Genomic DNA, 25946 nt, shown 5'->3' on the forward strand with positions numbered 1-25946 from the left:
GAGAGAGTGGGTTCATCACCGTAGTACATGCAGGAGAGAGAGTGGGTTCATCACCGTAGTACATGCAGGAGAGAGTGGGTTCATCGCCGTAGTACATGCAGGAGAGAGAGTGGGTTCATCACCGTAGTACATGCAGGAGAGAGTGGGTTCATCACCGTAGTACATGCAGGAGAGAGAGTGGGTTCATCACCGTAGTACATGCAGGAGAGAGTGGGTTCATCACCGTAGTACATGCAGGAGAGAGTGGGTTCATCACCGTAGTACATGCAGGAGAGAGTGGGTTCATCACCGTAGTACATGCAGGAGAGAGAGTGGGTTCATCACCGTAGTACATGCAGAGATTCATCGAAAATAATACATAGAGAATTTCAACCAGAAAAAAAGCACCTTGTGTTTGTCATGGATTAATATGAGTCGAACGGCAAGCTCCTAAACGAGGTCAGGATACCGGTCACAGCAATGGAGGGCCGACGTTTTGATCAAGAGACACCTTTTATAAAATATGTACATAGAAATATGTATTTGACAGTTATAAGGAAGGGGAAATCTTGTAGTTAGTCGTGTTTATAATTTGATTATAGTATATTTAGAAAGCCTATCTAAGCCGTATTCATAGGAAGTGCATCACATAACGTTTTATAAATATATTTATATTTTTAATCATATTTCAGATTTTAACCTTTCTTGGAGTATGCAGCATTACCAGTTATTGTGTATGGTCCTCTTAGGATAAATCATTATTATGCAGATTACATTTTAAAATGATATTTAGTTACATTTAACTGGTTAAATCCCGTCGTTAATTAGCCGATTTCATATTGGACGTACCGCACCGTAGTACACAACTTCCTGTTCGTTGTGTCGCGGTAATATGGTTCCTATTTCTACTCAGGAGCACCTCTAGTTTACATATCCACAGAGTGTACAACCCAAGGAGCATCACTGCTCGTTCTGTGGTCCTTACAGAGTGACCAATCAGTTTAAATGCAGTAATATTTGTATATTTTAATGTTGGACATATATATTACACCATGCATAACTTCCTGTTTGTTGTGCAGCAGTAAACGGGGGTCTCATTCTGCTCAGGAACACTTCCACAGAGTTTACACCCTGTTGGGGGGGGGTCTATTCTACTATCTGTACACGATGTACAGATCATTGCCAATGACTGGAACGAACTACAAAAATCTCTGAAACTGGAAACACTTATCTCCCTCACTAGCTTTAAGCACCAGCTGTCAGAGCAGCTCACAGATCACTGCACCTGTACATAGCCCATCTATAATTTAGCCCAAACTACTACCTCTTCCCCTACTGTATTTATTTATTTTATTTATTTTGCTCCTTTGCACCCCATTATTTATATTTTATCTTTGAACTTTCTTCAAACTACAAATCTACCATTCCAGTGTTTTTCTTGCTATACTTTATTTACTTTGCCACCATGGCATTTTTTTTCCTTTACCTCCCTTATCTCACCTCATTTGCTCACATTGTATATAGACTTATATTTCTACTGTATTATTGACTGTATGTTTTGTTTACTCCATGTGTGACTCTGTGTTTTTGTATGTTGTCGAACTGCTTTGCTTTATTCTTGGCCAGGTCGCAATTGTAAATGAGAACTTGTTCTCAACTTGCCTACCTGGTTAAATAAAGGTGAAATAAATCAAATCATAAGATCTAATAAATGATAGAAGTACACAAACAAAACACATTGTTGATCATGTAGATTTGACATATATATATATTTTTTTTTATGACATATCTTATAGACCTGCTTTTAATTATTCTTTGTATGATAACTTAGTATAAAATATATTAATAATTCTATACATTTCCCATCATTTTCGCCCTAATTATGGGACTTTTATTCTAAAGGGTTGCAAAAAATCCGTGACCCGGAAGTACTCAGTCATTCGTCGGTGTGACCTTGTGCAACGCGTGATTTTACGAACGAACCTATTTATCGTAACCTGTAATAGTTGTTAATTTGAAATGATGGTGACGATAACATAAAATAGTAAAAAAATTATCTAACATAGTTAATAATCATAACTTGCAGCTATGCTTTGTCTATTGAAATCCGCTGTTGTCGGATTGACCAACACTGGTAGATCCACGGGGGTCCAAGGTAAAGATTCAATCACAGTTAGTTAGTTTACGGACGAGGGGTGGACTTGTCACGGTGCAAACTGTTCAATGTTATTTATCTCATCAAAAAACATGACAAAAATAATTGATCATGATGTATTCTTACAATCTTGACAACACGTTTGACTGGCTGCCTGCAGCCACTATTATAATAGCTGGGCTGGGCTGGCTAGCTAACGGCTATAGCTAGCTAGCAGCAATATATAAAACGACTATTGTTTGTTGTCTAGGTGTCCTGCAGAGTCATCTTAAGGTCCTGTCTGCTGGGATGAAGACGTACGAGGTGCCTCCAGATTACAGCGGTAAGTATAAGGTCCTGTCTGATGAACGTACGAGGTGCCTCCAGATTACAGCGGTAAGTATAAGGTCCTGTCTGCTGGGATGAAGACGTACGAGGTGCCTCCAGATTACAGCGGTAAGTATAAGGTCCTGTCTGCTGGGATGAAGACGTACGAGGTGCCTCCAGATTACAGCGGTAAGTATAAGGTCCTGTCTGCTGGGATGAAGACGTACGAGGTGCCTCCAGATTACAGCGGTAAGTATAAGGTCCTGTCTGCTGGGATGAAGACGTACGAGGTGCCTCCAGATTACAGCGGTAAGTATCTTACTTTTTCAGGCACCTTCAGCATTCAATCATTTGAACTGGCTTCCTTGAATGAATGAATGAATGAAGCGTTGTGTTGAACCCCTCTTATCTAGAATGAATGAATGCATTGTGTTGAACCCTTCTTATCTAGAATGAATGAAGCGTTGTGTTGAACCCCTCTTATCTAGAATGAATGAATGAATGAAGCATTGTGTTGAACCCCTCTTATCTAGAATGAATGAATGAATGAAGCGTTGTGTTGAACCCTCTTATCTAGAATGAATGAATGAATGAAGCGTTGTGTTGAACCCCTCTTATCTAGAATGAATGAATGAATGAATGAATGAAGCGTTGTGTTGAACCCTCTTATCTAGAATGAATGAATGAATGAATGAGCGTTGTGTTGAACCCCTCTTATTGGTAGTTAAGCGTTCAGTTTGCATCATAACTACATTACATTATATCTGTTTTCTGACCACACAGACACACTTTGGCTACAGGTCAAGATCACCCAGACTCCATACACTGTTTACCCTGTCTCCTCTCTGTGACCCCTCTCTCTCTGTGACCCCTCTCTCTCTGTGACCCTGTCTCCTCTCTGTGACCCTGTCTCCTCTCTGTGACCCTGTCTCCTCTCTGTGACCCTGTCTCCCTCTGTGACCCCTCTCTCTCTGTGACCCCTCTCTCTCTGTGACCCTGTCTCCTCTCTGTGACCCCCTCTCTCTGTGACCCCTCTCTCTCTGTGACCCCTCTCTCTCTGTGACCCTGTCTCCTCTCTGTGACCCCCCTCTCTCTGTGACCCCCTCTCTCTCTGTGACCCCCTCTCTCTCTGTGACCCCTCTCTCTCTGTGACCCCTCTCTCTCTGTGACCCCTCTCTCTCTGACCCCTCTCTCTCTGTGACCCCCTCTCTCTGTGACCCCTCTCTCTCTGTGACCCCCCTGTCTGTGACCCCTCTCTCTCTGTGACCCCCCTCTCTCTGTGACCCCCTCTCTCTGTGACCCCTCTCTCTGTGACCCCTCTCTCTCTGTGACCCCTCTCTCTGTGACCCCCCTCTCTGTGACCCCCCTCTCTGTGACCCCTCTCTCTCTGTGACCCCCCTCTCTCTCTGTGACCCCCCTCTCTCTCTGTGACCCCCCTCTCTCTCTGTGACCCCCTCTCTCTCTGTGACCCCCTCTCTCTGTGACCCCCCCTCTCTCTGTGACCCCCCTCTCTCTCTGTGACCCCCCTCTCTCTCTGTGACCCCCCTCTCTCTCTGTGACCCCCCTCTCTCTCTGTGACCCCCCTCTCTCTCTGTGACCCCCCCTCTCTCTGTGACCCCCCCTCTCTCTCTCTGTGACCCCCCCTCTCTCTCTGTGACCCCCTCTCTCTCTGTGACCCCCCTCTCTCTCTGTGACCCCCTCTCTCTCTGTGACCCCCCTCTCTCTCTGTGACCCCCCCTCTCTCTCTGTGACCCCCTCTCTCTCTCTGACCCCCTCTCTCTCTGTGACCCCCTCTCTCTCTCTGTGACCCCCTCTCTCTCTCTGTGACCCCCTCTCTCTCTGTGACCCCCCCTCTCTCTGTGACCCCCCTCTCTCTCTGTGACCCCCCTCTCTCTCTGTGACCCCCCCTCTCTCTGTGACCCCCTCTCTCTCTGTGACCCCCCTCTCTCTCTGTGACCCCTCTCTCTCTGTGACCCCCCCTCTCTCTCTGTGACCCCCCCTCTCTCTCTGTGACCCCCCTCTCTCTGTGACCCCCCTCTCTCTGTGACCCCCCTCTCTCTGTGACCCCCCTCTCTCTCTGTGACCCCCTCTCTCTCTGTGACCCCCTCTCTCTCTGTGACCCCCCTCTCTCTCTGTGACCCCCTCTCTCTCTCGTGACCCCCCTCTCTCTGTGACCCCCCTCTCTCTCTGACCCCCCCTCTCTCTCTGTGACCCCCCCTCTCTCTCTGTGACCCCCTCTCTCTCTGTGACCCCCCTCTCTCTCTGTGACCCCCCTCTCTCTCTGTGACCCCCCTCTCTCTCTGTGACCCCCCTCTCTCTCTGTGACCCCCCTCTCTCTGTGACCCCCCTCTCTCTGTGACCCCCCCTCTCTCTGTGACCCCCTCTCTCTCTGTGACCCCCCTCTCTCTCTGTGACCCCCCTCTCTCTCTGTGACCCCCCTCTCTCTCTGTGACCCCCCCTCTCTCTCTGTGACCCCCCTCTCTCTCTGTGACCCCCCCCTGTAGAGGTTGTGCTACCTGAAAGACCCAAGCTGAAGTTTCTGAACAAGGTGCCTAACTTGAAGAAGGCGAGGAAAGAGATGAAGAAGCTGAGAGACATCCAGGGACCGGCTCAGACAGCCAACACCTTCACCAAGGGACAGTACGGCATCGTGGTGAGTGTGTGTGTGTGTGTGTGTGTGTGTGTGTGTGTGTGTGTGTGTGTAGTGTGTGTGTGTGTGTGTCTGTGTGTGCGTGTGCGTGTGTCTGTCTGTGTGTGCGTGTGTGTGTGTTGAATACACAGAGAACACGGTCTACATGCCTACGAGGGTTATGTGTTAAAAATAATCTCCCATCAGGGTCTGTGGATTTAGTTACATTGATCAAAACTTTCCCCTAAACGTCAATTTTCCAGAATTGTTCTGTGATTGATAAAAGTTATTTTATTTGTTCACTGTTTCAAACTTCCTCTGCTCTCCTCAGGCGCTGGGCGGAGCCTTCCTCCTTATCCAATCATCTTCCTCTCCTCTCCTCAGGCGCTGGGCGGGGCTACCTCCTTATCCAATCATCTTCCTCTCCTCTCCTCAGGCGCTGGGCGGGGCTACCTCCTTATCCAATCATTCTCCTCTCCTCAGGCGCTGGGCGGAGCTACCTCCTTATCCAATCATTGTCCTCTGCTCTCCTCAGGCGCTGGGCGGAGCTACCTCCTTATCCAATCGTTGTCCTCTCCTCTCCTCAGGCGCTGGGCGGAGGCTACCTCCTTATCCAATCATTGTCCTCTCCTCTCCTCAGGCGCTGGGCGGAGGCTACCTCCTTATCCAATCATTGTCCTCTTCCTCAGGCGCTGGGCAGATCCTTCCTCCTTATCCAATCATTCTCCTCTCCTCAGGCGCTGGGCGGAGCTACCTCCTTATCCAATCATTGTCCTCTCCTCAGGCGCTGGGCGGAGGCTACCTCATCCAATCATCATCCTCCTCTCCTCAGGCGCTGGGCGGGGCTACCTCCTTATCCAATCATTGTCCTCTGCTCTCCTCAGGCGCTGGGCGGAGGCTACCTCCTTATCCAATCATTGTCCTCTGCTCTCCTCAGGCGCTGGGCGGATCCTTCCTCCTTATCCAATCATTCTCCTCTCCTCAGGCGCTGGGCGGAGCTACCTCCTTATCCAATCATCTTCCTCTCCTCTCTCAGGCGCTGGGCGGAGGCTACCTCCTTATCCAATCGTTGTCCTCTCCTCAGGCGCTGGGCGGAGGCTACCTCCTTATCCAATCATCATCCTCCTCTCCTCAGGCGCTGGGCGGAGCTACCTCCTTATCCAATCATCGTCCTCTCCTCTCCTCAGGCGCTGGGCGGGGCTACCTCCTTATCCAATCATTCTCCTCTCCTCAGGCGCTGGGCGGAGGCTACCTCCTTATCCAATCATCTTCCTCTCCTCAGGCGCTGGGCGGAGGCTACCTCCTTATCCAATCATCTTCCTCTCCTCAGGCGCTGGGCGGAGGCTACCTCCTTATCCAATCATCTTCCTCTCCTCAGGCGCTGGGCGGAGGCTACCTCCTTATCCAATCATCTTCCTCTCCTCTCCTCAGGCGCTGGGCGGAGGCTACCTTCACTCGGTCACATGGAGATGATGCGTCTGACCATCAACAGGAGGATGGACCCTCGCACCACCTTCGCCCGCTGGCGTATCAACGCTCCCTACAAGCCCATCACCAGGAAGGGCCTGGGCCAGAGGATGGGAGGAGGGAAAGGGAGCATAGACCACTACGTCACGCCGGTGAAGTACGGACGGATGATCGTGGAGATCGGGGACGGCTGGAACTGGGCGAGGTGGAGCCTATCCTCAAGGAAGTGGCCAAGAAACTGCCCTTCCTTGCCAAGGTCAGCTTCCCCGCTGGGGATACATAAAGGTTGAATAAAATGGGGCGAAATCTACGGGGTGGTGCTAGTCAATCACAGCATCTTCTCTCCTCTATATGCAGGGATATGTTGGGGGGAAAACTAGTTCCCTATTAGACTTGGGATATTACCTTCTACCGTGGTAGAATCAAGTACCTTATTACCTTCTACTGTGGTAGCATAAAATACCTCATTACCTTCTGCTGTGGTAGAATAAAATACCTCATTACCTTCTACTGTGGTAGCATAAAATACCTCATTACCTTCTGCTGTGGTAGAATAAAATACCTCATTACCTTCTACTGTGGTAGCATAAAATACCTTATTACCTTCTGCTGTGGTAGAATAAAATACCTCATTACCTTCTACTGTGGTAGCATCAGAGGCCTTATTACCTTCTGCCGTGGTAGCATAAGATACCTCATTACCTTCTACCGTGGTAGCATAAGATACCTTATTACCTTCTACCGTGGTAGCATAAGATACCCTCATTACCTTCTGCTGTGGTAGAATCAAGTACCTCATTACCTTCTGCTGTGGTAGCATCAGATACCTCATTACCTTCTGCTGTGGTAGCATAAAATACCTCATTACCTTCTACTGTGGTAGCATCAGAGGCCTCATTACCTTCTGCTGTGGTAGCATCAGAGGCCTCATTACCTTCTGCTGTGGTAGCATCAGAGGCCTCATTACCTTCTGCTGTGGTAGCATCAGAGGCCTCATTACCTTCTGCTGTGGTAGCATCAGAGACCTCATTACATTCTGCTGTGGTAGCATCAGAGGCCTCATTACCTTCTGCTGTGGTAGCATCAGAGGCCTCATTACCTTCTGCTGTGGTAGCATCAGAGGCCTCATTACATTCTGCTGTGGTAGCATCAGAGGCCTCATTACATTCTGCTGTGGTAGCATCAGAGAACTCATTACATTCTGTGGTAGCATCAGAGAACTCATTACATTCTGTGGTAGCATCAGAGACCACCTTATAGGGAGGACTATGAATCTGATTGTAAAGACATGTCTATCATTTCCTCTGATTCTAATCCTGTTCCTGACCTTTAACCTCTGACCCCTCTCTCTCCACCAGGTAGTGTCCAGAGAGAGCCTGGCAGCAAGAGCAGCACTATACCTCATCCTGTCCTTGTGTAACCTCTGACCCCTCTCTCTCCACCAGGTAGTGTCCAGAGAGAGCCTGGCAGCCATGCAGCAGGAGCAGCACTATGCCTCATCCTGTCCTTGGTAACCTCTGACCCCTCTCTCTCCACCAGGTAGTGTCCAGAGAGAGCCTGGCAGCCAGCAGCAGCACTATGCCTCATCCTGTCCTTGTGTAACCTCTGACCCCTCTCTCTCCACCAGGTAGTGTCCAGAGAGAGCCTGGCAGCCATGCAGCAGGAGCAGCACTATGCCTCATCCTGTCCTTGTGTAACCTCTGACCCCTCTCTCTCCACCAGGTAGTGTCCAGAGAGAGCCTGGCAGCCATGCAGCAGGAGCACTATACCTCATCCTGTCCTTGTGTAACCTCTGACCCCTCTCTCTCCACCAGGTAGTGTCCAGAGAGAGCCTGGCAGCCATGCAGCAGGAGCAGCACTATGCCTCATCCTGTCCTTGTGTAACCTCTGACCCCTCTCTCTCCACCAGGTAGTGTCCAGAGAGAGCCTGACAGCCATGCAGCAGGAGCACTATGCCTCATCCTGTCCTTGTGTAACCTCTGACCCCTCTCTCTCCACCAGGTAGTGTCCAGAGAGAGCCTGGCAGCCATGCAGCAGCAGCACTATACCTCATCCTGTCCTTGTGTAACCTCTGACCCCTCTCTCTCCACCAGGTAGTGTCCAGAGAGAGCCTGGCAGCCATGCAGCAGCAGCACTATGCCTCATCCTGTCCTTGTGTAACCTCTGACCCCTCTCTCTCCACCAGGTAGTGTCCAGAGAGAGCCTGGCAGCCATGCAGCAGGAGCAGCAGGACATGGAGCAGAACAACCAGAATCCCTGGACCTTCCAAAGGATCGCCAGGGGCAACATGCTGGGGGTCAGGAAGGTCCTCAGTCCCTTTGATCTCCACAACCACGGGAAGTACAGCGGAAAGTTCCACAACCCAGGCAGGGTGTGAGGGGAGTCGCCCGTGGTGCCCCTTCAAAAAAAATACATTTTTTAACAGCTGCGCTTTGGAACATGGTTTCCATCCAAAATGGCTGACTATTCCCTATACGGTACACTACTTTTGACCAGAGCCCGGGTGTCATGTCAGACGCAGCGCATGGAGCCAAAATGGCTGTCAGTCATGTGGAGAATTCTATCCTTCTGTGTGACTTCCTTATTCGGATGTAGCCCGTTAATTTTATGTCCCAAATCAGCGATTGGTGTTCAATAACAAAATAAAGAAACTTGTCAGAATATTCTGTTTTTGAACGACTGTTTAATCTGAAGAATGAAAGTTGGTGCCAATAGGATTTGTGTTGGATTGACATTATTATGACCGTCAACGTTGTTTAAAAAGATCATTTAAATGTCGATCCTCTCCAAACAATACATTTTGACCCTAACCCTAACCACCCTAGTCATGTGATTGTTGTTAGACACCGATATGTCACTCAAACCCAGTTTATTTGTCGTATGTACAGGATATACACATGGTACCATGAAATGCTGACTACGAATTCATTCATTTAGTTGAGGTCTGATGGCGATTAGATAAAACACCATTTTTTTCCCACAGCTGTCTCTCTATAATATCATGGAATGAAACCACACAAAGTGGATGCAGTTTGTATTCATTACATTTCACCATGAACGCCAAGCTACACCCCATCTAACCAGTATATTATATAGTTACGCCCCATCTAACCAGTATATTATATAGTTACACCCCATCTAACCAGTATATTATATTATCATCATGGCCACTAGAGGTCTGTACCATCCTCTATGAAGAGAGCGCATTGACCTTTCCATCATGGCCACTAGAGGTCTCTACCATCCTCTATGAAGAGAGCGCATTGACCTTTCCATCATGGCCACTAGAGGTCTGTACCATCCTCTATGAGGAGAGCGCATTGACCTTTCCATCATGGCCACTAGAGGTCTGTACCATCCTCTATGAAGAGAGCGCATTGACCTTTCCATCATGGCCACTAGAGGTCTCTACCATCCTCTATGAGGAGAGCGCATTGACCTTTCCATCATGGCCACTAGAGGTCTCTACCATCCTCTATGAAGAGAGCGCATTGACCTTTCCATCATGGCCACTAGAGGTCTCTACCATCCTCTATGAAGAGAGCGCATTGACCTTTCCATCATGGCCACTAGAGGTCTCTACCATCCTCTATGAGGAGAGCGCATTGACCTTTCCATCATGGCCACTAGAGGTCTGTACCATCCTCTATGAAGAGAGCGCATTGACCTTTCCATCATGGCCACTAGAGGTCTGTACCATCCTCTATGAAGAGAGCGCATTGACCTTTCCATCATGGCCGCCTGGAGTGGCCTGCTTGCTGCTCACAACGCATGCGCAATGAGTACAAAAACAAACGTTTTTGAAAGAAATATACCGCGAAACTGGTAAGTCAAAGTTACAAACGTTTGTTTTTAAAATGTTTTAGTTATTGTTATTCTTCCGACATTGGCTCTAACGGCAACGATAAATTACACCTGTAAACTGTTCTACTCAGTGGCCTTGTGTATAAAATGTTAAAAGGTCCTTAGCTAGCTTTAACGTTAGCTGTTGTTGTTGACTAAACAAACTACATCCGTGTTTCGTCTAGGCAGTGCTCATGTTTTCTCGCTTTCAGATTGTATATCATTATCTATTTAGCGGCTATGTTTTTCCCCAGCCTTGATTAGTTGTCTAATCTGACGCGGTCTTTTTTTTTAAATTTATTTCCTAGTTAAAATGATGAAGCCTGTCCGGGGATCTCAACGCGTCCCGTCCAAGGCACCTAAAGGCAAGAAGACAGGCGACAAGACAAATAAACGGAGAGTATCTCAGGTGAGAAAGTTCGGGAAGAATTTAAACCTCTTGAGAGGAAACTGTAGCTCAAATATAGTCCCACTGTAGCTCAGTTGGTAGAGCATGGTGTTTTTGCAACGCCAGGGTTGTTGGTTTCGATTCCCACGGGGGGACCAGTATTTAAAATCTAATAAAATGTATGCACTCTACTGTAAGTCGCTCTGGATAAGAGCGTCTGCTAAAATGACTAAAATGTAAAATGGTTCTCCTTTGCTTTCATCGCATCATTCTCACACATGTACCCTCCATCCCTTTTTAGGAGGAGCCCCAGCCAGGAACCAGCAGCCAGGTCCCTCTGCCAAAACCACAGAAGAAGAAGAAAGGCGGCACAGTTGCAGGTCCCAGGAAGCTGAATGGTCAGGAGAAGTGGAAACCGCTGACCAAGTCCTCCATTACGGCTCTAGACAACATACTGGGCCTGTCTATACTGTGAGTAACATCCTCCATTATGGTTCTGACTGGGCCCGTCTATACTGTGAGTAACATCCTCCATTTTGGTTCTGGACTGGGCCTGTCTATACTGTGAGTAACATCCTCCATTAGGGTTCTGACTGGGCCCGTCTATACTGTGAGTAACATCCTCCATTTTGGTTCTGGACTGGGCCTGTCTATACTGTGAGTAACATCCTCCATTATGGTTCTGACTGGGCCTGTCTATACTGTGAGTAACATCCTCCATTATGGTTCTGACTGGGCCCGTCTATACTGTGAGTAACATCCTCCATGATGGTTCTGACTGGGCCCGTCTATACTGTGAGTAACATCCTCCATTATGGTTCTGACTGGGCCCGTCTATACTGTGAGTAACATCCTCCATGATGGTTCTGACTGGGCCTGTCTATACTGTGAGTAACATCCTCCATTATGGTTCTGACTGGGCCCGTCTATACTGTGAGTAACATCCTCCATTATGGTTCTGACTGGGCCCGTCTATACTGTGAGTAACATCCTCCATTATGGTTCTGACTGGGCCCGTCTATACTGTGAGTAGTACCAGGAAGTACCAGTACCCAGGAAGTCGACTGTGAACCTCAGCCACTGTTCATCTGTCTAGGAACACAGAGGAGCTGTAACATGGCCACTGGCCCATCGGTGAACTGAAGGTTAAAATCTCTCTCTCTCTCTGGTTCTCCCTCCGTTCCTCTCTCCTTTTTCTCGCTCCCTCAGGTCTGTTCTGGCCGGAAGACGGACTAAGAAAGAGGAATCACAGAAACATCTGAACATTGTGAAAAACAGGTGAGAGAACCGAACTCAGTGGGTCCACTGTCCCCCAGTGCTACACTATGATCAGCATCGCCCTGTACTGAGGGATAACCGCATCCATAGATGCACTTATGTCACCCCAAAATACTCGATTACTCATTATTTTCATATACAGTATCGGTCAAAAGTTTGGACACAAAAACCTTCCAGAGTTTTTTTATTTATTTTATTTTTTACTATTTTCAACATTGTAGGATAATAGTGAAGACGTCAAAACTATGAAATAACGCGTATGGAATTATGTAGTAACCAAAAAAAAGTGATAAATAAATAAAAATATTTGAGATTCTTCAAAGTAGCCACCCTTTGCCTTGATGACAGCTTTGGACACTCTTGGCATTCTCTCAACCAGCTTCACCTGGAATGCTTTTCCAACAGTCTTGAAGGAGTTCCCGCATATGCTGAGCACTTGTTGGCTGCTTTTCCATCACTCCGCGGTCCAACTCATCCCAAACCATCTCAATTGGGTTGAGGTGGGGTGATTGTGGGGGCCAGGTCATCTGATGCAGCACTCTATAACTCTCCTTCTTGGTCAAATAGCCCTTACACAGCCTGGAGGTGTGTTGGGTCATTGTCCTGTTGAAAAACAAATGATAGTCCCACTAAGCCCAAACCAGATGGGATGGCGTAACGCTGCAGAATGCTGTGGTAGCCATGCTGGTTAAGTGTGACTTGATTTCTAAATAAATCACAGACAGTGTCGCCAGCAAAGCACCATCACACCACCACCTCCGTGCTTCACGGTGGGAACCACACATGCAGAGATCATCCGTTCACCTACTCCGCATCTCACAAAGACACGGCGGTTGCAACCAAAAATCTCCAATTTGGACTCATCAGACCAAAGGACAGATTTCCACCGGTCTAATGTCCACTGCTCGTGTTTCTTGGTCCAAGCAAGTCTCTTCTTCTTATTGGTGTCCTTTAGTAGGCGATTTCTGTGCAGCAACACAGTCTTCTCTGAACAAATCAAATGTTATTTGTCTCCGAATACAACAGGTGTAGTAGACCTCACAGTGAAATGCTGAATACAACAGGTGTAGTAGACCTCACAGTGAAATGCTGAATACAACAGGTGTAGTAGACCTTACAGTGAAATGCTGAATACAACAGGTGTAGTAGACCTCACAGTGACATGCTGAATACAACAGGTGTAGTAGACCTTACAGTGACATGCTGAATACAACAGGTGTAGTAGACCTCACAGTGAAATGCTGAATACAACAGGTGTAGTAGACCTCACAGTGAAATGCTGAATACAACAGGTGTAGTAGACCTCACAGTGAAATGCTGAATACAACAGGTGTAGTAGACCTCACAGTGAAATGCTGAATACAACAGGTGTAGTAGACCTCACAGTGAAATGCTGAATACAACAGGTGTAGTAGACCTCGCAGTGAAATGCTGAATACAACGGGTGTAGTAGACCTCGCAGTGAAATGCTGAATACAACAGGTGTAGTAGACCTTAGCCTAGTGGTTAGGGCGTTGGGCCAGTTAACCAGCAGGTAGCCTCGTGGTTAGGGCGTTGGGCCAGTTAACCAGCAGGTAGCCTCGTGGTTAGGGCGTTGGGCCAGTTAACCAGCAGGTAGCCTCGTGGTTAGGGCGTTGGGCCAGTTAACCAGCAGGTAGCCTCGTGGTTAGGGCGTTGGGCCAGTTAACCAGCAGGTAGCCTCGTGGTTAGGGCGTTGGGCCAGTTAACCAGCAGGTAGCCTCGTGGTTAGGCGTTGGGCCAGTTAACCAGCAGGTAGCCTCGTGGTTAGGGCGTTGGGCCAGTTAACCAGCAGGTAGCCTCGTGGTTAGGGCGTTGGGCCAGTTAACCAGCAGGTAGCCTCGTGGTTAGGGCGTTGGGCCAGTTAACCAGCAGGTAGCCTCGTGGTTAGGGCGTTGGGCCAGTACGCTCTAACCTGCTAGGCTACGCTCTAACCGCTAGGCTACGCTGCGGCCCCTACTCTCTAACCGCTAGGCTACGCTGCGGCCCCTCCTCTCTAACCGCTAGGCTACTCTCTAACCGCTAGGCTACTCTCTAACCGCTAGGCTACGCTGCGGCCCCTACTCTCTAACCGCTAGGCTACTCTCTAACCGCTAGGCTACGCTGCGGCCCCTACTCTCTAACCGCTAGGCTACGCTGCGGCCCCTACTCTCTAACCGATAGGCTACTGTCTAACCGCTAGGCAACGCTGCGGCCACCCCTCTCTCTAACCGCTAGGCTACGCTGCCGACCCCTCCACTCTAACCGCTAGGCTACTCTCTAACCGCTAGGCTACTCTCTAACCGCCAGGCTACGCTGCGGCCCCTACTCTCTAACCGCTAGGCTACTCTCTAACCGCTAGGCTACGCTGCGGCCCCTACTCTCTAACCGCTAGGCTACGCTGCGGCCCCTACTCTCTAACCGCTAGGCTACTCTCTAACCGCTAGGCTACTCTCTAACCGCTAGGCTACGCTGCGGCCCCTACTCTCTAACCGCTAGGCTACGCTGCCGACCCCTCCACTCTAACCGCTAGGCTACTCTCTAACCGCTAGGCTACTCTCTAACCGCTAGGCTACGCTGCCGACCCCTCCACTCTAACCGCTAGGCTACTCTCTAACCGCTAGGCTACTCTCTAACCGCCAGGCTACGCTGCGGCCCCTACTCTCTAACCGCTAGGCTACTCTCTAACCGCTAGGCTACGCTGCGGCCCCTACTCTCTAACCGCTAGGCTACGCTGCGGCCCCTACTCTCTAACCGCTAGGCTACTCTCTAACCGCTAGGCTACTCTCTAACCGCTAGGCTACGCTGCGCCCCTACTCTCTAACCGCTAGGCCACGCTGCCGACCCCTCCACTCTAACCGCTAGGCTACTCTCTAACCGCTAGGCTACTCTCTAACCGCTAGGCTACGCTGCCGACCCCTCCACTCTAACCGCTAGGCTACTCTCTAACCGCTAGGCTACTCTCTAACCGCTAGGCTACTCTCTAACCGCTAGGCTACTCTCTAACCGCTAGGCTACGCTGCCGACCCCTCCACTCTAACCGCTAGGCTACGCTGCGGCCCCTACTCTCTAACCGCTAGGCTACTCTCTAACCGCTAGGCTACTCTCTAACCGCTAGGCTACTCTCTAACCGCTAGGCTACGCTGCGGCCCCTCCACTCTAACCGCTAGGCTACTCTCTAACCGCTAGGCTACGCTGCGGCCCCTCCACTCTAACCGCTAGGCTACGCTGCGGCCCCTACTCTCTAACCGCTAGGCTACTCTCTAACCGCTAGGCTACTCTCTAACCGCTAGGCTACTCTCTAACCGCTAGGCTACTCTCTAACCGCTAGGCTACTCTCTAACCGCTAGGCTACTCTCTAACCGCTAGGCTACGCTGCGGCCCCCTGGTGCTGTTTTTCTTGGCTGACACGTTGACTGTATTCTGGTTTCAGGTTCCTGTCTAAACTGGCTCAACTGTCAGTCCCGATCCAGAAACAGGAAGTGACGAGTCATTCTTCCCGTCAACACCAGGAAGAGACTAGGAAGTCAGCCGTTGGCAAGAAGCTCCTCGACAAGCTGGTGGTGAGAAACAGGAAGGGGTGTGTGTGTGTTTTTAGTGTGTGTGTGTGTTTTCAGTGTTTTTTTAGTGTGTGTGTGTGTGTGTGTGTGTGTTTTCAGTGTTTTTTTAGTGTGTGTGTGTGTGTGTGTGTGTGTGTTTTCAGTGTTTTTTGTGTGTGTGTGTGTCCAGGAGGAGCTGAGGGCTGTGGTGGGCTCTCTAGAACAGCTGGAGAAGGAGAGAGATTCTCTGGAGCACCAATGTTTTAACCTCAGACAACAACTGGGACATCAGGAAGAGAGTAACCAGCAGGTAATACAAACCAGACCTGAATACTACTTCAAATATCTCATACAAACCAGACCTGAATACTACTTCAAATATCTCATACAAACCAGACCTGAATACTACTTCAAATATCTCATACAAACCAGGCCTGAATACTACTTCAAATATCTCATACAAACCAGACCTGAATACTACTTCAAATATCTCATACAAACCAGACCTGAATACTACTTCAAATATCTCATACAAACCAGACCTGAATACTACTTCAAATATCTCATACAAACCAGACCTGAATACTACTTCAAATATCTCATACAAACCAGACCTGAATACTACTTCAAATATCTCATACAAACCAGACCTGAATACTACTTCAAATATCTCATACAAACCAGACCTGAATACTACTTCAAATATCTCATACAAACCAGACCTGAATACTACTTCAAATATCTCATACAAACCAGACCTGAATACTACTTCAAATATCTCATACAAACCAGACCTGAATACTACTTCAAATATCTCATACAAACCAGACCTGAATACTACTTCAAATATCTCATACAAACCAGACCTGAATACTACTTCAAATATCTCATACAAACCAGGCCTGAATACTACTTCAAATATCTCATACAAACCAGACCTGAATACTACTTCAAATATCTCATACAAACCAGACCTGAATACTACTTCAAATATCTCATACAAACCAGACCTGAATACTACTTCAAATATCTCATACAAACCAGACCTGAATACTACTTCAAATATCTCATACAAACCAGACCTGAATACTACTTCAAATATCTCATACAAACCAGACCTGAATACTACTTCAAATATCTCATACAAACCAGACCTGAATACTACTTCAAATATCTCGATACAAACCAGACCTGAATACTACTTCAAATATCTCATACAAACCAGACCTGAATACTACTTCAAATATCTCATACAAACCAGACCTGAATACTACTTCAAATATCTCATACAAACCAGACCTGAATACTACTTCAAATATCTCATACAAACCAGACCTGAATACTACTTCAAATATCTCATACAAACCAGACCTGAATACTACTTCAAATATCTCATACAAACCAGACCTGAATACTACTTCAAATATCTCATACAAACCAGACCTGAATACTACTTCAAATATCTCATACAAACCAGACCTGAATACTACTTCAAATATCTCATACAAACCAGACCTGAATACTACTTCAAATATCTCATACAAACCAGACCTGAATACTACTTCAAATATCTCATACAAACCAGACCTGAATACTACTTCAAATATCTCATACAAACCAGACCTGAATACTACTTCAAATATCTCATATCCTTCCCCCCCCCCCCTCTGGGCCGTTCCGTATCCTTCCCCCCCCCCCCCTCTGGGCCGTTCCGTATCCCCCCCCCCTCTGGGCGTTCCGTATCATTTACCCATCCCCCCCGATGGGCCGTTCCGTATCCTCCCCCCCTCTGGGCCGTTCCGTATCCTCCCCCCCCTCTGGGCCGTTCCGTATCATTTCCCCCCCGATGGGCCGTTCCGTATCCTTCCCCCCCCTCTGGGCCGTTCCGTATCATTTCCCCATCCCCCCGATGGGCCGTTCCGTATCCTCCCCCCCCTCTGGGCCGTTCCGTATCATTTCCCCCCGATGGGCCGTTCCGTATCCTTCCCCCCCTCTGGGCCGTTCCGTATCATTTCCCCATCCCCCGATGGGCCGTTCCGTATCCTTCCCCCCCTCTGGGCCGTTCCGTATCATTCCCCCCCTCTGGGCCGTTCCGTATCATTTCCCCACCCACCCCCCCGATGGGCCGTTCCGTATCCTTCCCCCCCCTCTGGGCCGTTCCGTATCATTTCCCCACCCCCCCCCTCTGGGCCGTTCCGTATCCTTCCCCCCCGAGGCCTCTGGTCATTGACTAGAAAGCTTTCTCTTTGATGGGGATCAAGTCCTCTGCTGCGTTCTAAATAGTCCCCTATCACCTAAATACTGCAATATTTCCCCCAGGGCCCAAAGGCTCTGGGCTACTGCGCTATATAGGGACTAGGCTCTGGGCTACTGCGCTATATAGGGACTAGGCTCTGGGCTACTGCGCTATATAGGCTCTGGGCTACTGCGCTATATAGGGAATAGGCTCTGGGCTACTGCGCTATATAGGCTCTGGGCTACTGCGCTATATAGGGAATAGGCTCTGGGCTACTGCGCTATATAGGGACTAGGCTCTGGGCTACTGCGCTATATAGGCTCTGGGCTACTGCGCTATATAGGGAATAGGCTCTGGGCTACTGCGCTATATAGGCTCTGGGCTACTGCGCTATATAGGGAATAGGCTCTGGGCTACTGCGCTATATAGGGAATAGGCTCTGGGCTACTGCGCTATATAGGGAATAGGCTCTGGGCTACTGCGCTATATAGGGAATAGGCTCTGGGCTACTGCGCTATATAGGGAATAGGCTCTGGGCTACTGCGCTATATAGGGAATAGGCTCTGGGCTACTGCGCTATAGGGAATAGGCTCTGGTCTACTGCGCTATATAGGGAATAGGCTCTGGTCTACTGCGCTATATAGGGAATAGGCTCTGGGCTACTGCGCTATATAGGGAATAGGCTCTGGGCTACTGCGCTATATAGGGAATAGGCTCTGGTCTACTGCGCTATATAGGGAATAGGCTCTGGGCTACTGCGCTATATAGGGAATAGGCTCTGGGCTACTGCGCTATAGAGGAATAGGCTCTGGTCTACTGCGCTATATAGGGAATAGGCTCTGGGCTACTGCGCTATATAGGGAATAGGCTCTGGGCTACTGCGCTATATAGGGAATAGGCTCTGGGCTACTGCGCTATATAGGCTCTGGTCTACTGCGCTATATAGGCTCTGGTCTACTGCGCTATATAGGGAATAGGCTCTGGGCTACTGCGCTATATAGGGAATAGGCTCTGGGCTACTGCGCTATATAGGGAATAGGCTCTGGGCTACTGCGCTATATAGGGAATAGGCTCTGGGCTACTGCGCTATATAGGGAATAGGCTCTGGTCTACTGCGCTATATAGGAATAGGCTCTGGGCTACTGCGCTATATAGGGAATAGGCTCTGGGCTACTGCGCTATATAGGGAATAGGCTCTGGGCTACTGCGCTATATAGGAATAGGCTCTGGGCTACTGCGCTATAGGGAATAGGCTCTGGGCTACTGCGCTATATAGGGAATAGGCTCTGGTCTACTGCGCTATATAGGGAATAGGCTCTGGGCTACTGCGCTATATAGGGAATAGGCTCTGGGCTACTGCGCTATATAGGGAATAGGCTCTGGGCTACTGCGCTATATAGGGAATAGGCTCTGGTCTACTGCGCTATATAGGAATAGGCTCTGGGCTACTGCGCTATATAGGAATAGGCTCTGGGCTACTGCGCTATATAGGAATAGGCTCTGGGCTACTGCGCTATATAGGCTCTGGTCTACTGCGCTATATAGGCTCTGGTCTACTGCGCTATATAGGCTCTGGGCTACTGCGCTATAGGGAATAGGCTCTGGGCTACTGCGCTATATAGGGAATAGGCTCTGGGCTACTGCGCTATATAGGGAATAGGCTCTGGTCTACTGCGCTATATAGGGAATAGGCTCTGGGCTACTGCGCTATATAGGGAATAGGCTCTGGGCTACTGCGCTATATAGGGAATAGGCTCTGGGCTACTGCGCTATATAGGGAATAGGCTCTGGGCTACTGCGCTATATAGGAATAGGCTCTGGGCTGCCCGCTATATAGGGAATAGGCTCTGGGCTACTGCGCTATATAGGGAATAGGCTCTGGGCTACTGCGCTATAGGGAATAGGCTCTGGGCTACTGCGCTATATAGGAATAGGCTCTGGGCTACTGCGCTATATAGGGAATAGGCTCTGGGCTACTGCGCTATATAGGGAATAGGCTCTGGGCTACTGCGCTATATAGGGAATAGGCTCTGGGCTACTGCGCTATAGGGGAATAGGCTCTGGGCTACTGCGCTATATGGGAATAGGCTCTGGGCTACTGCGCTATATAGGAATAGGCTCTGGGCTACTGCGCTATATAGGGAATAGGCTCTGGGCTACTGCGCTATATAGGAATAGGCTCTGGGCTACTGCGCTATATAGGGAATAGGCTCTGGGCTACTGCGCTATATAGGGAATAGGCTCTGGGCTACTGCGCTATATAGGGAATAGGCTCTGGGCTACTGCGCTATATAGGGAATAGGCTCTGGGCTACTGCGCTATATAGGGAATAGGCTCTGGGCTACTGCGCTATATAGGGAATAGGCTCTGGGCTACTGCGCTATATAGGGAATAGGCTCTGGGCTACTGCGCTATATAGGGAATAGGCTCTGGGCTATATAGGGAATAGGCTCTGGGCTATATAGGGAATAGGCTCTGGGCTATATAGGGAATAGGCTCTGGGCTAAGGTCATTTGAGATGCAGCCTGTGTGCTTCTGTTTATGTCTCCTCTCCTCTCTTCTCCCCCCTACTCTCTCCTCCCCTCTCCCCCTACTCTCTCCTCTCCTCTCCCCTACTCTCTCCTCTCCCCCCTACTCTCCCCTCTCCTCTCCCCCTACTCTCTCCTCTCCCCCTACTCTCTCCTCTCCTCTCCCCCTACTCTCTCCTCTCCTCTCCCCCCTACTCTCTCCTCTCCTCTCCCCTACTCTCTCCTCTCCCCCTACTCTCTCCCTCTCCCCCTACTCTCTCCTCTCCCCCCTACTCTCTCCTCTCCCCTACTCTCTCCTCTCCCCCCTACTCTCTCCTCTCCCCCTACTCTCTCCTCTCCCCCTACTCTCTCCTCTCTTCTCCCCCCTTCTCTCTCCTCTCCCCCTACTCTCTCCTCTCCCCCTACTCTCTCCTCTCCTCTCCCCCTACTCTCTCTTCTCCCCCCTACTCTCTCCTCTCCCCCCCTACTCTCTCCTCTCCCCCTACTCTCTCCTCTCCCCCCTACTCTCTCCTCTCCCCCTACTCTCTCCTCTCCCCCCTACTCTCTCCTCTCCCCTACTCTCTCCTCTCCCCCTACTCTCTCCTCTCTTCTCCCCCCTTCTCTCTCCTCTCCCCCTTCTCTCTCCTCTCCCCCTACTCTCTCCTCTCCCTCATTCTCTCCTTCTCTCCTCTCTTCTCCCCTCCTTCTCTCTCCTCTCCTCTCCCGCTCCTCTCTCCTCTCTCCATGTTGTTTCAGATCCTCCAGTTGTCAGAGCAAGGAGTCCTGCGCCTCCCCCCTGTACCTCAGCGCAAAGACAGACCCTTACAGGTCAACAAGCAAGCTATCACACACACACACACACACACACACACACACACACACACACACACACACACACACACACACACACACACACACACACACACACACACAGGTTTCCAAAGACAGACCCTTACAGGTCAACAAGCAAGCTATAACACACACACACACACACACACACACACACACACACACACACACACACACACACACACACACACAGGTTTCCAAAGACAGACCCTTACAGGTCAACAAGTAAGCTATAACACACACACACACACACACACACACACACACACACACACACACACACACACACACACACACACAGGTTTCCATGCATTTTGGTAACCAGTTCTAGAGACAGCCTGGGGGTTTTTATAGCTGTGGTTTATTGCGGCTGTGATCTGTGAGTTCTGTAGAAGGGGGAAGTGGCCAGACGCATCAACGGCGTTCTGCTGAGTACTCCATCCTGTTAACGAAGTTCTTTTCAGGGAAGAAATGTTTTCTTTAATTGAAGAAGTCTCAAAAACACCTGGAGGTTTTTGACAGATACACTACCTACCGTTCAACGGTTTGGAGTCACTTAGAAATGTCCTTGTTTTTGAAAGAAAAGCACTTTTTTTTTAAATATTTTTTTGTCCATTTTTAAAATAACATCAAATTGATCATAAATACGGCGTAGACGTTGTTAATGTTGTAAATGACTATTGTAGCTGGAAACGGCTGATTTTTAATGGAATATTTACATAGGCGAACAGAGGCCCATTATCAGCAACCATCACTCCTGTGTTCCAATGGCACGTTGTGTTAGCTAATCCAAGATTATCATTTTAAAAAGGCTAATTGATCATTAGAAAACCGTTTTGCAATTATGTTAGCACAGCTGGAAACTGTTGTTCTGATTTTAAAGACGCAATAAAACTGGCCTTTAGACTAGTTGAGTATCTGGAGCAGCAGCATTTGTGGGTTCGATTACAGGCTCAAAATGGCCAGAAACAAATAACATTCTTCTGAAACTCGTCAGTCTATTCTTATTCCGAGAAATGAAGGCTATTCCATGCGAGAAATTGCCAAGAAACTGAAGATCTCGTACAACGCTGTGTACTACTCCCTTCACAGAACAGTGCAAACTGGCTCTAACCAGAATAGAAAGAGGAGTGGGAGGCCCCGGTGCACAACTGAGCAAGAGGACAAGTACATTAGAGTGTCTAGTTTGAGAAACAGACGCCTCACAAGTCCTCAACTGGCAGCTTCATTAAATAGTTCCCACAAAACACCAGTCTCAACGTCAACAGTGAAGAGGCGACTCCGGGATGCTGTCCTTCTGGGCAGAGTTGCAGAGAAAAAGCCGTATCTCAGACTGGCCAACTAAAAGAAAAGTTTAAGATGGGCAAAAGAACACAGACACTGGACAGAGGAACTCTGCCTAGACGGCCAGCATCCCGGAGTCGCCTCTTCGCTGTCGACGTTGAGACTGGTGTTTTGCGGGTACTATTTAAAGAAGCTGCCGTTTTAAAAAAAAAATTTGGAAACATTTTTAATTTTCAAAACAAGGACTTTTCTAAGTGACCCCAAACTTTTGAACAGTAGTGTACATATCATTTGCTGCTTGCCAGCAGCATACCGGCTTGCTTCTGAAGCTAAGCAGGGTTGGTCCCTGGTCAGTCCCTGGATGGGAGACCAGATGCTGCTGGAAGTGGTGTTGGAGGGGCCAGTAGGAGGTACTCTTTCCTCTGGTCTAAATATCTGTGTAGGGTGCCGTCTTTCGGATGGGATGTTAAACAGGTGTCCTGACTCTCTGAGGTCATAAAAGATCCCATTTGCACTTATCGTAAGAGTAGGGGTATTAACCCCCGGTGTCCTGGCTAAACTCCAAATCTGGCCCTCATACCATCATGGTCACCGAATCAGTTTCCAATTGGCTCATTCATCCCCCTCCTCCTCTCCCCTGTAACTATTCTCCAGGTCGTCGCTGTAAATGAGAACGTGTCCTCAGTCAACTTACCTGGTAAAATATATATATTTTTAATTAAATGAAAAAGGCACATCTTGGTCTCCTGTGTAGCGCCGCATCGCAGTGCTAGAGGCGTCTCTACAGCGACCAGGTTCGATCCCGGGTTGTGTCGCAGCCGGCCGCGACCGGGAGACCCATGAGACGGCGCACAATTGGCCCAGCGTCGTCCGGTTTAGGGGAGAGTTTGACCGGCCCGTTGATGTCCTTGTCCCATCGCGCTCTAGCGACTCCTTGTGGCGGTCCCGGGCGCATGCAAGCTGACTCGCATCGCCAGTTCGTTTCCTACCGGCTGGCTTCCGGGTTAAAACGAGCAGCGTGTCAAGAAGCAGTGTGTCTCGGCGGGGTCGTGTTTCGGAGGACGCATGTCTCTCGACCTTCGACCTCTCCCGAGTCCGTACGTTGCAGTGATGGGACGAGACTAAACCACGAAATTGAGGAGGGTAAAAAGTACCAACCAAAAAAAACTAAAACCTTGAAGGAGAAATAGTCTGAGCAACGTAACAGGAAATAGTGCTTCATTTTTTTTTTTTTTTACATTTTAGTCATTTTAGCAGACGCTCTTATCAAGAGCGACTTACAGTAGTGAATGCATACATTTCTTTCCCTCCATACTGGTCCCCCGTGGGAATCGAACCCACAACCCTGGCGTTGCCAAACACCATGCTCTACCAACTGAGCTACACGGGACAACGCCAGGGTTGCTTACTAACTGTCCTCTCCTTTTCTAGGAGCAGATGGTGAGTCTGGTTCGTAGCGGACACGCCGTCGCCACGGCCCGTCGCCTAGCCAAGACCCTCCAGGCATCAGGGCCGGTCCAGGATGCCCAGACCTTACTGGAACGAGCCTACAGACACGCTGACCACCTGATCACTCCACCTACAGCTGTCAGCCAATAGCAGGACTCCTCCATCCAGCCTGGTTGGACAATAGCAAGGCTCCGCCCAGCCTGGTTGGACAATAGCAGTGCTCCGCCCAGCCTGGTTGGACAATAGCAAGGCTCCGCCCAGCCTGGTTGGACAATAGCAGGTCTCCTCCCAGCCTGGTTGGACAATAGCAAGGCTCCGCCCAGCCTGGTTGGACAATAGCAAGGCTCCGCCCAGCCTGGTTGGACAATAGCAAGGCTCCGCCCAGCCTGGTTGGACAATAGCAAGGCTCCGCCCAGCCTGGTTGGACAATAGCAAGGCTCCGCCCAGCCTGGTTGGACAATAGCAAGGCTCCGCCCAGCCTGGTTGGACAATAGCAAGGCTCCGCCCAGCCTGGTTGGACAATAGCAAGGCTCCGCCCAGCCTGGTTGGACAATAGCAAGGCTCCGCCCAGCCTGGTTGGACAATAGCAAGGCTCCGCCCAGCCTGGTTGGACAATAGCAAGGCTCCGCCCAGCCTGGTTGGACAATAGCAAGGCTCCGCCCAGCCTGGTTGGACAATAGCAAGGCTCCATTAGCCATCTGTATTTATATCACTATGTTTTAGCCATTTTGTTATATGTCTCTGGCATTGGCTTTGCACGGACCACCTGACTTTAACCGTTACATAGTTAACATTGTATTCTGTATTAGTAGGAGCCCTATTTGTTCATATCTGTATGTATTTTATTTTTCAAAGTGTTTCTTCTTTTAGCCGTAGATGATCATTAAAAACCTGTAAAAGTATTTTTGGTCTTTGAATATTTTGATGACTTCCTATGATGCTTTTAGTTCTTATAATGCGGCTAGTCCAGACAGGCTGGGTGACAGGCTTACTCCAGCCCTAAGATAATGCCTCTAGTTGTGACATGCTTACTTCAGCCCTAAGATAATGCCTCTAGTCCAGACAGGCTGGGTGACAGGCTTACTCCAGCCCTAAGATAATGCCTCTAGTCCAGAATGGCTGGGTGACAGGCTTCCTTCAGCCCTGAGATAATGCCTGTAGTCCAGACAGGCTTACTTCGGCCCTGAGATAATGCCTCTAGTCCAGAATGGCTGGGTGACAGGCTTCCTTCAGCCCTGAGATAATGCCTGTAGTCCAGACAGGCTTCCTTCAGCCCTGAGATAATGCCTGTAGTCCAGACAGGCTTCCTCCAGCCCTGAGATAATGTCTGTAGTCCAGACAGGCTGGGTGACAGGCTTCCTTCAGCTCTAAGATAATGTCTGTAGTCCAGACAGGCTGGGTGACAGGCTTACTCCAGCCCTAAGATAATGTCTGTAGTCCAGACAGGCTGGGTGACAGGCTTACTCCAGCCCTGAGATAATGCCTCTAGTCCAGACAGTCTTCCTCCAGCCCTGAGATAATGCCTCTAGTCCAGACAGTCTTCCTTCGGCCCCTGAGATAATGCCTGTAGTCCAGACAGGCTTCCTCCAGCCCTGAGATAATGTCTGTAGTCCAGACAGGCTGGGTGACAGGCTTCCTTCAGCCCTGAGATAATGCCTGTAGTCCAGACAGGCTGGGTGACAGTCTTCCTTCGGCCCTGAGATAATGCCTGTAGTCCAGACAGGGCTGAAGCAGGGCCGTCACTAGACGGTCAGGAGATCCGGGGGCTCAGGCCTGAAGACCTGGGGCTGATTCCGGGGGGTTTGATCCCCGCGCGACTGAAATGATGCCCCCCCACGCACGCACGCTAGCAGTGAACATTTTGCAGAAAAATGACGCTAAGTTGCATATCTCACTGCTTTGTTCCTTGCGTGGTGCCCCCTTGATGCCAAATAACCAACACTTAATATTAATTCAATGGATTGTGGTCAGTAAACCCATGGGAATATGGTGTCAATAAATGTTTATTTATTATCAAGTGCATAACTATATAATTTTCCA

The 25946-nt window shown here is 49.3% G+C and overlaps 1 protein-coding gene and 1 pseudogene across 5 annotated transcripts; both read left to right on the forward strand.

Moving 5' to 3' along the window:
- The first annotated feature begins 2487 nt into the window (after window positions 1-2487).
- LOC123727924 (39S ribosomal protein L16, mitochondrial-like) lies at window positions 2488-9199 on the forward strand (annotated as a pseudogene). The gene is made up of 4 exons (XR_006759885.1): window positions 2488-2749; window positions 4945-5093; window positions 6501-6792; window positions 8722-9199. The product of XR_006759885.1 is annotated as a 39S ribosomal protein L16, mitochondrial-like (transcript).
- Window positions 9200-10255: 1056 nt separating this feature from the next.
- cenpq (centromere protein Q) lies at window positions 10256-24808 on the forward strand. 4 transcript variants are annotated; one of them, NM_001146663.1, is given in 9 exon segments: window positions 10334-10361; window positions 10688-10788; window positions 11069-11238; window positions 11977-12045; window positions 15476-15605; window positions 15772-15891; window positions 21081-21152; window positions 23889-24125; window positions 24374-24801. In NM_001146663.1, coding segments are annotated over 7 exon segments (825 nt in total). In that variant the 5' UTR covers window positions 10334-10361; window positions 10688-10692; the 3' UTR covers window positions 24057-24125; window positions 24374-24801.
- Window positions 24809-25946: the final 1138 nt, after the last annotated feature.

Source organism: Salmo salar, chromosome ssa16, assembly GCF_905237065.1.
Source record: "Salmo salar chromosome ssa16, Ssal_v3.1, whole genome shotgun sequence".
NCBI lineage: Eukaryota > Metazoa > Chordata > Actinopteri > Salmoniformes > Salmonidae > Salmo > Salmo salar.